Source organism: Amphiprion ocellaris, chromosome 7 (assembly GCF_022539595.1).
Source record: "Amphiprion ocellaris isolate individual 3 ecotype Okinawa chromosome 7, ASM2253959v1, whole genome shotgun sequence".
Lineage (NCBI taxonomy): Eukaryota > Metazoa > Chordata > Actinopteri > Pomacentridae > Amphiprion > Amphiprion ocellaris.
Genome location: NC_072772.1, coordinates 18,053,396 through 18,067,000, shown reverse-complemented (window position 1 = coordinate 18,067,000; position 13,605 = coordinate 18,053,396). Strand labels below are relative to the sequence as shown.

General features: G+C 42.6%; 1 protein-coding gene across 4 annotated transcripts in view; it reads left to right on the top strand.

The window, feature by feature from the left end:
* numbl (NUMB like endocytic adaptor protein) overlaps positions 1–7,792 on the top strand; it is a 75,955-nt gene extending 68,163 nt beyond the window's left edge. For 3 of the 4 annotated variants that reach the window (XM_023266395.3, XM_023266393.3, XM_035946493.2), the window contains exons 7-9: positions 744–1,013; positions 3,794–3,979; positions 4,094–7,792. In XM_023266395.3, coding sequence (XP_023122163.2) covers positions 744–1,013; positions 3,794–3,979; positions 4,094–5,235 — 1,598 coding nt within the window. In that variant the 3' untranslated portion in view covers positions 5,236–7,792. The remainder of the gene's footprint in view (positions 1–743; positions 1,014–3,793; positions 3,980–4,093) is intronic. The other variant, XM_035946494.2, reaches the window with a different exon arrangement.
* The last annotated feature ends 5,813 nt before the right edge of the window (positions 7,793–13,605 follow it).

Genomic DNA, 13,605 nt, shown 5'->3' with positions numbered 1-13,605 from the left:
CACTACTGCAAATATTATTGCATCTAAGCAGCAAAATTGAAAAGGCTCAGTAATAATCCACTTGATGCACCTGAAAAAAAAACTGTCCTTGGAAACAATATTTGGCGAAAATAAAAATGTAACAGCAATTCTGATGGTGCTGAATTCATTCTGAGTTCGACGCAGTGATACCACTGTAGATCACACAATGGTGTGTGATGCTACAGCTGTTTGATAAAGTCAAAGAATAAAAGAGGAGTCCTACATTTTCTAATTCAAAGCAGCACAGCATCTGAAAGCAGGTTTCTGAAGTTGTATGTGAGCACAGACTATATATGAGTTGGTGGCGCTGTGATAATTGAAGGAGATGAAGACGGATTTATACGTGAGGAAATTTACCCACAGTCCTCAAGCGAAGTTTACTGTAGTGTTTCTTTCTTGGCATTCCGGTATATGGTGGGCTTACTAACACAGAGCGTGAGTGTGTGTTGGTGAGACAACCCATAACATTTACAGAGTCAAACATTTTCTAGAGTCGGTCAGACAGTTGGGAGGGGACAGCATGTAAATACAGAAAAGAATAGTGGTCAGTTTGCATATAGTTGCTAATCGATGACAAGTGGTGATGGAATCAAGGCAAACAACAAATGACAAAGGTAATGGAACAGAGAATGACACTAGGGGTGTCTATACAAAAGGATGTGCTCGTTTCTTCATCACATGTGATGAACAGCACTGACCATTGCTACTCCTTCTCCTTCCAGATCAGCCCTCAGTCATCCCAGCCCTTCCACCTGGCACCGCCTCCCCACCCGAAGGTGCGGCGTCCCCCATGGATCGCCCAGAACCAGGCGGGCCCCATGCCATCCCTCGTCGCCACGCGCCAATCGAGCAGCTGGTTCGTCAAGGCTCATTTCGGGGATTTCCGGCCCTCAGCCAGAAGAACTCTCCCTTCAAGAGGCAGCTGTCACTGCGTCTCAACGACCTGCCATCCACACTGCAGCGCAAGACCGACTTCCAGGACAAGAACCCTGGTGAGTTGAGAAGCTTTTGAAGTTAGACTCACAAATGGTGGCAAAGTGAAGACACCTTCTGACCCCAAAGACCCACATTCATTAGGGCCAGAAGGTTCCTAACCTTGAAGTCTGGGGAAGGACCACAAAAACTGCAGGGCTTAAGCTCTTCTGCAGCAACAGTTTCACTCACATTCATTTCAGTCACGGCAGTAATGACTGTGTCTTTAGTAGTTCTCCAGAGTAGACAGTGCCAGGAAAGCATTGTTGTGTTGTGCTTGTTGTAACTTTAGCAGTTTCTTCTTCCACATTAGATGTGTTATTTAGTGGCTGTGTGAAAATGATGGTTCCGTGCCATATTAAGTTACACCATATTAAATCCTTTCTGCACTTCTAACACTGAGATAAATTGTACTATTTAACTTAACAGTGGTGTGTTATCTTGACCTGCCCTGACCTGCATGAAGGAGGAGCGTCCAAAGAAAATATAAACAATGCTTTGGATGATGTAGAGACTGAAACGTGTGTCCACCCAAATTATTTTTATGCAGCCCCTTAGAGGGATCAGAGTCACATTTAACTTCAGTATTATTTTTCAGCAGCAGGATGCTGGTTTCATGGACCAGACTGACACTATTAATTCCTCCCACACAGACTCATATCTCTTTTGTCAGATATCTGATACAAAATTTGAAAAAACAAGCTTAATAAAACTTTATTTACTAGCTGCTTTGTAATAGATAGGAGCCTGGTTTTATCAGAGGTTGATTATATTCACTTGCAGATGCTAAAGGCTACTATTAGGCCGTGTTGACACTGACTAAATTCATACCGGTCTTGTCTCGAGCCATATTTAATTTACACACAGTATCAAAATGACTCACAGTAAAAATCAGATGGGATCTCTCTCTTGCGGATGCTAAAAGGAATGCTTCATTGGGATTCAGGGAACATTACTACGACTACACACACAACAGAAACTATACGTGTGGACTTCATTCCACTTGCGTCATGGTTGTTTGTCGGAACGTTATTTAATTTTCCATTTGGCTTCAGTGTGGCATCGCTGACCTCTATCTGAAGAGGTCTGACTAATCACATTACCTAATAAACGTTCAGCACATCCCCAGTGGATTTATTTTTGTATTTCCATGCAGTCAAGGTGTAATTCTTCTGTTTAATCGCGATGCCTGCCTTCCACTGACTGCTTGGCAAGATAAAAAGCAGTTTAAGTGAAGTGCTGTTATTATTGCTGTTTGTAGCAGCGCTGATGGCCGCTGCCTGTCTAACTCTGACAGCTCTTTGCTTTTTTTTTTTTTAAAAGGACAATTAATAATAAGTGACTTGGCCCTGACAGGTTGATGCATACACACACACACACAGAAGAAACACACACACGTATAGACACACCCTTTCGGTGAGGCGCCACAGGATCAGAGAGCGCAGTAGCGATGCTGATTATAGTCATTAGCAGAGATGAGAGGGAGTCGCTGCTATGACTGGAATACTAAACCACAACATCCAACAGCCACTCTCACTTTATTACCCCTCATATAGCCTTTGATTTCCATCTTTTGCCAGTGACGATTAGTGTATATATCCAGTTGTGAATCCTATATACACAGTCCTCCTTCTCTGTTTTCACACACTCCGATGCGCACACTAAGTAGCAGCGGCCAATTCCACTGCCTCCCTGCTCCCTTGTGACTCTCTGAACAATGTGTGTATTGATTTGTGCGGTCAATCAGCTGTCCTGGTTAGCCTTCAGCAAGTCTTCTCCCAGCCCTGAAACCTGCCACTGCACCGAGGAAAAAAAACACAAAATAGAAACACATGAAGTGCCTCGAGTGTCTCTGAACTCTACTCGACAATAAAAGAGCGGGAACAGAGAAGGGATCAGAGGGTCGGTCTCAGCAGAACCAGGGACAGAGAAATCTTTAATGGGAGACCTTACACATGCCTCCAGCGCCCTCTGCTCCCTCCAGCATAATTCAAGGCCTGTAGCCGTACAATGCAGAGTTGAGAGAGATATAGCCTGCATGTTTTAGAAGTGGGCTTGAATTGCACAGCAGTAGAGCTTCCCGCACAATGGGCCCATCTGTGGTAAACATGTATCCACTTTATTCCCACTCTTCCATGCATGCATGAGCGTGCTGAAAACTTTGCGAAGTGTGAAAGGAGTCAGCTTCTCTACCAGGGAGGTAGAGGAAAGATGAGGAAATAGAAGCAAGAAGAAACACAGATCCTTTATCTCTGAGGTTGTGAAGGGACAGACCAGGGGACAATGAACAGGGAATTAGATATTCTATCTATTTATATCTGCAGTCTGTGCACAAAAGGTTTAAAGCTGCAGTCCAAACCAAAGTCAGACAGTAATTTAATCCCTTGCTGGTCAGATCAGTTACAATTGGTTTAAAAACCAAGTCAAATTCACCTTCATCTCAAATGTCCCAAGGCACCAGAAACACGAAGAGCAGAAAAACAGGCTGAAATGTATGTAGAATTGGATCCTGGTGATTAGGTTTAAACCTCTTTTATTTACAGCAAGTAGCACAATACTATGTTTGTTTTGAGAAACTTGTGCTTTTCACCCTTTTTTAGGTCAGTACTGGCCAGAATCAAAGTATTCATTTGTTCCAGTTTCTATGCTTTTGATTCTAACTGGGTCTGTTACACAATTAAATAAATATTGCTTTTTCCCTCTCCCTGTTTGTCCCTCTGCTCAATCCTCCACCTCTTCTTTTCTTTCTTTGTCATCCTCTCTGTCCCCGCCTCCCCTCTGTGTGTCCCTTTCTTGCTAGTACCAGAGATGGACATGGGATTGCCATGTGAGGGAGACAGCAGTATTAATGCCCTGTGTAGCCAGATCAACACCTCCTTCACTAATCCATCAGACGAGCTCTACTCCAACCCCTCCATGTCTGCCAATGGCCCTCCAGCCTGCACTGTGCCCCCTGCTCTGCCTCCACCACCTGCACCGCTGCAGGGTAAGAAAGTCTACATTAGATCGATAGCAGTTTTGGTTGTTTGTCAGCACACACTTTGAAGTCAGTGGTCGGGGAATTACTGCTCTTTCTAAGCTTTTACTTTATCCCTTCCAGCCACCTCCTCCTGGGTCCAAGCAGAACCTCCACTCCACTCTCCTCCTCCTGTTTCCGTGGCGATGCAGATGCAGATGCAGAGCGGCCACAGGCGCACGCCCTCCGAGGCTGAGAGGTGGCTGGAGGAGGTCTCCAAGGCGGTAAAGGCCCAGCAGACCCCTCCTCCAGGTCCCACCATCCCCACCATCCCCGGACCTCCCTCCATTTCCAGCCATCAGATGTCCACTCAGGTGGTCATTTCAGCTGCCCCAGTATCTACTGTCCCCATGTCTCTTGGCACCATGTCCAAGCCTCTCATCTCGGGCCCCTCTGCTCTTCCAGGTCAGGCCCCGATGCCCCTCCCACCCATGTCGATATCATCTGTCCCTCTAATACCAGGTCCTCCAGTGTCAGGTCCCCCAATGTCTCTCCCTTCCATGTCCATCCCCACCATGTCGGGTCCCAGCATGTCAGGGGCCCCCATGCTGCAGCCCTCCCTCCCTGGACCCCCAGGCTCCCTTCCAAGCTCCATGCAGCCCTTTCCTTTGGCTTTTGATGCCACTCCGGCCCCTGTGGGGATGTTCGCCAGCCAGCCTGTCCAACCTGCTTTCATGCCCATGCAGACCTACATGCCAGGTCTGGCGAGCAGTATGACCTATCCCAATGCCAGTGTGCCTGTGGTAGGCATCACACCATCGCAAATGGTGGCCAACGTTTTCTGCACTGCCACAGGCTCATCAGGTGCAACAGGTGCTATGGGTTCGGCCGGAGGAGGGTCCAAAGTGGCGGGTCTCCATTCCTATCCGGGCACATCTGGTGCAGTTGGGCACAGTGGAGGATTTTCCACTCCTCCATTTTCCTCCACTCCACCGTTATCAACAGCCATCAATGGCCTCCCGCCCCACAGCAGCGCCACATCGGCCCTCCAGAACGGGACCATGGGCAGCGGTGGGAACGGTGGCAGCAGTAGCAGCTGGCCGCCAGAGGGCAGCCAGCTAACAGCGCCGATGGTAAGCGATTCTCAAGACGACGACCGCTTTGAGGCAAAGTGGGCGGCACTGGAGTCAAAACCAGCGTCTCAACAGCCTGGAAACAAGGCGCCAGCTGCAGCAGCCAACCCTTTTTCCAACAATCTGCAGAAGACTTTTGAAATTGAGCTCTAAGCCAGACTTGGCCTCCCAAAGCTGCAGCATTAGTCCTGGAGATAAAGCCTGAGGCCTAACTCCAGCATCTTTGCTTCAAATGGGATGCAGGTCCTTAAAGTTAGTTGAGCGTCCGCCCCGTGCAGCCTAGCAATTTACTAAAAGCTCTCATAGGAGTCAATGCTACAATGATCTTAATTGCTTTCTTTACACTCCCATGTGAGAGAGAGACAAACTTAGCAGCTTGCTGGGCTGCTATCGGAGGATCAGGTCTCTAGCTCTCTAGACTCGATGGACTGAATCCTTCCACTCCACCCGCTACCTGGCTCTCTTCCCTGCTTTCACTTCTCCACTCTGGCTTTACTTTACCTGCTGCAAGCCCCTGGATGTACTGCATGTGCCTCCTCTGGGAACATTGTGGTGGGGGACACAGTTCAGTGGTTTCTTTCTTTAAAAGGGGACTCCACTCAGATGCATTCCAATCCCATGAGCTATTTTTGGCAGTTTTTGCTTGATTTTGGGTGGAGAGACTTTAGCAGATGTGGTTACATCACACAAGATGTGCAGAGAAGCAGAGAGGCGGTTTGTTGACTGATGAACAGATTGATGCTGATCTTAGCCAAGCACAGCAGAAGTTTGGATACCTGAAAGGACCAGCCATTGATGTGAGACTCAACCCTACCAACCCAAAAGGACTTACTGACCAATAGTAGAGATTTATGGCCAAAATGATTTTATTTATTGTATTTTATTTTTTATTTTAACAAGTTACGTGTACTTAAAAATCAAAATTTTAAAGCAGTGTTTCAGGAGCATGTTGTTTTTTTACCCCCTATATTTATTTTTGTTGAATCGTGCAGAGTGGGGACACTACAGGTAGCAGACAGCGAACAGGTGTGGTTGGGCAGTAGTACAGGGAACGCATTGTGGGAAACCATGTAACAGGAACCAAATAGTCAGGGCTGACAGTACAGCTGTGTAGTGTGACATGTCAGACAAGTGTATATAGCGGCATGTTTCTTCCGCCCTCACGTATATATGCTCCACTGCACTGCGGCAGAGGCCAGTCGAGTCAGTACGGCTTCACTTTGGCTGTGCAGCCCATTTTCTGTTGCTAACGCCGAACTTCAAGGGCACCGGGACATGAAAAATCACTTCAGGATCTCCAGCACACAGACACTCTGGACAATACAGCACAGCAGTCCTCTGGACTCCATCCTCACAAACCCAAGGAACTTGAACAACTCAGTGGAATTATAAAAAGGAAAACTGAACAACACTGTGCAACTGGTTAAAAAATAATGCACTACATTCCAACATTCATAAATCCTTTTATGTGTTCAGACACAGGGTATAGTCTCATCACGTGCAGTATGATTGTGAATTCACCGCTACTGTACCAGCTGCAGTAGTGTTCCACTCAGAACAGGCTTTTGGACAGATGATGTGAGGTGAAAAGAGACGAGGAACATGAGCAGATACAAACTCAGGCACGGAGAGTGAAACAAGATTCAATCGAGAGAAAAAATGTACCAGTAGAAGCGTAGATTGGCTAGAGAGGAAGGAAGGATACGCTGTATGTGAGCAACTGGAGGAGAGAATGGAGCCATACCTTTACAGAACGAGACGGAGGAAGTTTGAGGAAAGGAAAATTAGATAAGATAAAAGTGGGAGGCAGATTGTGCGGAAATATTGACAACAAAGACACATTCATCACAAGCACAGTTTGCCGTCTTTATTTCTCGAGGCCAAGCTGCTTTCATCTGAGCATCATATTCCTCTTAAAACCTCAAAAACACTCTTGATCATATATTAAAAAACGTGGCTGATTGTATAACTGCAATCCCATAAGCAAGGTTTTGTTTGTGCAACTCCATCTATAGTAAAAACTCCAATGCTGTCAAGAAAATGTTCTTTTCAAGAAGATGCAACGTTACAAAACGTCAAGTAGAAATGTTCTTTACTGAAGGGCTTTTCCACGGGTTGTTTCTATACGTTATATAAACTACAATCCAACCAGAGACGCTCCTGTTATGTTCCTTGGGAACTGAATTGTATGGAAGTGGACTGCCACTGATTAGATTCCCTGCTCATTAACTCCCCACAGTTTAATTAGTTTATTTGGTCTCTTCCTGTGGCAGCGACCCCCTCTGATGGGCTCCATGTTCAGAGACTAAATTTATGAGCCGCTGGCCTAATTTATGCCATCCAGGTTTTAGTCATTTGTTTTCTATATTTCTTCTTTTCTGAACAAAATCCAAACTGCTCTTTCTACCTTCCTTTCTCTACAAAACCTGACCAATTCACTCATGAAATTTACTTTCTTTTGAAATATATTTTAGCTCCCTACTCTTGTTTGCACGCCCTCCAAATTATAAATGTAGGTTAATTGTGTTCCGCGTTAAAGCAAACTAAATGACCTCATAAACTTGATTGTAAAACCATAGTTTAGTGATGGTAACAAAGCAAACCAGTGGAGTTTATTTTTAATCTTTATTTACAGAATTTTTGTATTTAAACCAACATATTTGTATTGTAATTACATTGTACAAAAGATAAATAAAGTAATATAATATTACACCTGCTTATGTTTTGTAATTGGTGGCTTCATAGAGTTTTACAGCAACTTCTTTTTCTCATTTTGTCTTGCTTTTTTTATCATTTCCTCTGTAAAACTTTCATTTCTTTACTTTATATTCTTATGATTTACCAACACTTGCAATTCTCTTTTCATCTCTGCCTCCTTCGAAATGTCTCTTGTTTTTGATCTTTTACTTTCAGTCTTTATCTTTATTTTCCATGTCATAAGTTAAAAAAAATATGCAGCAATGGTGCACTTTCCTCAGCTACACTGAAGTGAGTGGAACAATTTCCTAAATGCTTTATAAATGGAGTGTCAAACCATCCAGCTCAATGATTTAAAGCAATATTTAGACTTTTTTATAAAAAACTTTCACACTGTGACCCAGATCAGAACATCATGACCACACACTGTTGGTTTAAAAATACTAGTCAGGAGATTGTTGATGTAATGTGGCAGGAAGTTTGGAAACGATTAGTCCAGCTCTGTTAAAAGGTAAAAATAGAAAAAAATCACCTTTCTTAAAATAAATCATTGACATTTGTTTGTTTCATCTGTACAAAATTTGAAATGTTAAAACAACAAATTATGGTTTTTCTGGGGGAAATCACTGCTCTTGGGCAAGAAAAAGTTTTTTGCTCTTCTGTTGGCTTTTCTATTGATTAAAGTAACCAAATATAACACCTCAAGCATTGCACTTTAGATATCCTTTTTTTCTTTACCTTTGAACAACTGTTTCCTTCTTTCTAGTCTTTCTGCTGTGTCAGCTCCTCCTGGCTGTAGCTTCATATTTAATGAACACATACACTACCGTTCAAAAGTTTGGGGTCATCCAGGCAATTTCATGTTTGTCATTAAAACTCACACTTTTATTCATGTGCTAACATAATTGCACAAGGGTTTTCTAATCATCAATTAGCCTTTCAACACCATTAGCTAACACAATGTAGCATTAGAATACAGGAGTGATGGTTGCTGGAAATGTTCCTCTGTACCTCTATGTAGATATTCCATTAAAAATCAGCCGTTTCCAGCTAGAATAGTCATTTACCACATTAACAATGTCTAGACTGTATTTCTGATTCATTTAAATTTATCTTTTAAAAAAAAAAAAAAATGCTTTTCTTTCAAAAATAAGGACATTTCTAAGACACCCTAAAGTTTTGAACGGTAGTATGTGTATAAAAGAGGTATTGAACTCCTCATCTAACTACTGCAAGCACGCAAAGGAGCAAATTCCCTAAAACTATTCCTTTAAAGTTATTATTTCTTCTTATTGTCAGTCTCTGTATATCAGTCTTACAGTATATTTAGCTCCAAAGAGAGAAACAAACAAAAGGCTGTGGCTGGTGACAGGTTTAAATAGCTGAAATCTCCATTATACTTCCATGCCACCTCCTTCCTCATTCTTCTCCTTTTAGTACCACGTCTCTCTCCTCTCTGACTGAACTCTCTGCTCCTGGACGTGCTGCCTTCTAATCAGCGCTGTCCTCCAGTCAGTCGGGGCCGAGTGGTGCTGCTGCTGCCACTCAGGTCACTAATGGAACCAGACAAGGCCTCTTTTCTTCTTAAGGGCCGTGAGAAAGCGAGCGAACGCTCACACACACACACACACACACACACACACACACACACACACACACACACACACACACACACACACACACACACACACACACACACACACACACACACACACACACACACACACACACACACACACACATATACTGAGGTCTTGAGCGGTGGTAGCAGTAATTCTCACCCGGCCATTGTCCTCTGATCTGAGGACAGAGTCCATGAGTGTGTGTTGCAGGAGAGTAGAGGAGGACATCAGTGGAGCTCTGCAGGCTCACTTCTAAAGCTCCAGGGGACAGACATTTGTTTTCCAGTCATGTTGGATGGATCACTGGTTTAACAGTGCCTTTGGTAAATCGCCTACTGTGCATCATGCTACTCACATCAAAATGAATTCAAATAGTGTTAAAGAATCCCTAATCAACTATTTTCACTCTGTGGTTTTAGGCTTCTTTGATCAAGGCTGTCTTTGTTGTTTACGACCTTCTAACAGTGTTGCTCTACATGTCATCCCCTCAGGTTGGATTTTGAGGAACATTTCATTGCAGATTATTAGTGGATACAAGAACATTTATTAATCGCTACCTCATGGTGGTGGACGGATCAGCTGGTCTCCATAGGAAAATAACATGATGACCTCACTATATTAATAAGCATAGTGTGTACGTGCATGCCTAAAAATATATAATGAAATTCCAGAAAAGTGCTGAGAGTGCTGATCATACATCTAGAATAACAATCACCTTGTTAATCAAAAGACAAACCCAAAAAAAGTGCTGAGAGCTGAATCCAATCACATAACTGAAGCATCCAGTGCAAACCATCATAAATACATGTGATGACAAGACAGAAAGCATGGAAATATTTTGTAACGTAACTCAGTGAAAACAGTAGAGTAAAATATGTGCTCAAAAATCCAGAATGTAATGTCAGCTACCACATATTGTAGCCTACATCCATATTTACAGACCCACACACCAGTAACTGCTGATTAGAAGGAGTGAGAGAGTCACTGTAAGAAGTCAATACACAAAAATAGCCGCAAGTCAAACATCGTTTTTATCACTTTTGAAGCCAGCATATCCCAGGTGTACATCCATAATGCTTGCTTCTTTAACAATAATGAATACAGCCACATCGGTGCATTATAGCAATCATGTTTTTCACATTTCTCCTCCAAGAACAACATTGTAGCTCCATAAAATATGCAGTTTTAATCAAGGTAGCTGCAAGATTCATTTTAGAAGACCATGACGCAAGAGAGCGAAGCAAAAGTGGAAAAACTGTATCTAACTGATTAATGAACACAGAAACAGCTACTGATGTTGTAAGATTAGAATTGTTGATTCCCTCTCACACAGAACCCTTAAATATTTCACCCCTTTCCTACTATCTTGAATCTAGGCTTCTCTAAATGGAGGATCTTGCCCAGCTCTCTCAACCACATCTCAAATGAAAGCTCAGACTCATACCTACATAATCACAAAAATAAATTCCTTAACCTATATAGAACCCAGATACAGCAGCCATTTGTCACCACCATGTCCGCAATTGACGAGTAAACGTGTGGCTTGACTTTTACATCGGTAACACAAAGCTGATACACTGGGACACATTTTGTTTCCCTTCATTTTTGAGTGGTGCAACATCCATTATTTTTGATTATATCAGATTATATCTTGCATTTCTAATATTTGTGTCTGATTCTGAATCAAATATGTGCATTTTGCGTTTGACATGATGCCTCTGGATGAGGACAGTGAACATGGTTAAGAGTTTTCTAAACAGCAGTTTCAAAATTCATTGTGGTTGCTTCGGCCATCGCCATCTTGACAGTATCTGACTCCTCCTAATTTCTGCTAATCCAACAATGAGCAAAGAGGTGCAGCTGAGTTGGACCATGTCAACGTCTCTTGGCCATGGACTGTCCAATGACAGCACCCACCTGTCACTTATAGCAGCCACACCCTGAAGTATGATTAACCTCAAGCCTTAATGCTACTTTAACGGGTCGGTTGTATAAAAATGTTCCTCTTGTAGAGTTGTCATGAATGGGGGAACTAGCTATCGAGACCAAAACTGTTTTTATTACCAGGCTGTAAATGTCTTGAGCGGTGGTAGCAGTAATTCTCACCCGGCCATTGTCCTCTGATCTGAGGACAGAGTCCATGAGTGTGTGTTGCAGGAGAGTAGAGGAGGACATCAGTGGAGCTCTGCAGGCTCACTTCTAAAGCTCCAGGGGACAGACATTTGTTTTCCAGTCATGTTGGATGGATCACTGGTTTAACAGTGCCTTTGGTAAATCGCCTACTGTGCATCATGCTACTCGCATCAAAATGAATTCAAATAGTGTTAAAGAATCCCTAATCAACTATTTTCACTCTGTGGTTTTAGGCTTCTTTGATCAAGGCTGTCTTTGTTGTTTACGACCTTCTAACAGTGTTGCTCTACACGTCATCCCCTCAGGTTGGATTTCGAGGAACATTTCATTGCAGATTATTAGTGGATACGAGAACATTTATTAATCGCTACCTCATGGTGGTGCTTTGTGCATAAACGCTTTTCTTCAAACAAAAGATCGTACACAGACGCTGCCTGCAAATACGGACCAGGATGGATCAGCTGGTCTCCATAGGAAAATAACATGATGACCTCACTATATTAATAAGCATAGTGTGTATGTGCATGCCTAAAAATATATAATGAAATTCCAGAAAAGTGCTGAGAGTGCTGATCATACATCTAGAATAACAATCACCTTGTTAATCAAAAGACAAACCCAAAAAAAGTGCTGAGAGCCGAATCCAATCACATAACTGAAGCATCCAGTGCAAACCATCATAAATACATGTGATGACAAGACAGAAAGCATGGAAATATTTTGTAGCATAATTCAGTAAAAACAGTAGAGTAAAATATGTGCTCAAAAATCCAGAATGTAATGTCAACTACCACATATTGTAGCCTACATCCATATTTACAGACCCACACACCAGTAACTGCTGATTAGAAGGAGTGAGAGAGTCACTGTAAGAAGTCAATACACAAAAATAGCCGCAAGTCAAACATCGTTTTTATCACTTTTGAAGCCAGCATATCCCAGGTGTACATCCATAATACTTGTTTCTTTAACAATAATGAATACAGCCACATCGGTGCATTAAAGCAATCATGTTTTTCACATTTCTCCTCCAAGAACAACATTGTAGCTCCATAAAATATGCAGTTTTAATCAAGGTAGCTGCAAGATTCATTTTAGAAGACAAGAACATGACGCAAGAGAGCGAAGCAAAAGTGGAAAAACTGTATCTAATTGATTAATGAACACAGAGACAGCTACTGATGTTGTAAGATTAAAATTGTTGATTCCCTCTCACACAGAACCCTTAAATATTTCACCCCTTTCCTACTATATTGAATCTAGGCTTCTCTAAATGGAGGATCTTGCCCAGCTCTCTCAACCACATCTCAAATGAAAGCTCAGACTCATACCTACATAATCGCAAAAATAAATTCCTTAACCTATCTAGAACCCAGATACAGCAGCCATTTGTCACCACCATGTCTGCAATTGACTAGTAAACGTGTGGCTTGACTTTTACATTGGTAACACAAAGCTGATACACTAGGACACATTTTGTTTCCCTTCATTTTTGAGTGGTGCAACATCCATTATTTTTGATTATATCAGATTATATCTTGCATTTCTAATATTTATGTCTGATTCTGAATCAAATATGTGCATTTTGCGTTTGACATGATGCCTCTGGATGAGGACAGTGAACATGGTTAAGAGTTTTCTAAACAGCAGTTTCAAAATTCATTGTGGTTGCTTCGGCCATCGCCATCTTGACAGTATCTGACTCCTCCTAATTTCTGCTAATCCAACAATGAGCAAAGAGGTGCAGCTGAGTTGGACCATGTCAACGTCTCTTGGCCATGGACTGTCCAATGACAGCACCCACCTGTCACTTATAGCAGCCACACCCTGAAGTATGATTAACCTCAAGCCTTAATGCTACTTTAACGGGTCGGTTGTATAAAAATGTACCTCTTGTAGAGTTGTCATGAATGGGGGAACTAGCTATCGAGACCAAAACTGTTTTTATTATCAGGCTGTAAATGTGTTTATTTCTACTGTGAAGTTCAGCATTTTAACAAAGGCCGTCTATATATTGACTTACTTTCAACGTCAGCCTCAAGGGGCCGTTTGAGGAACTGCACTTCTCTTG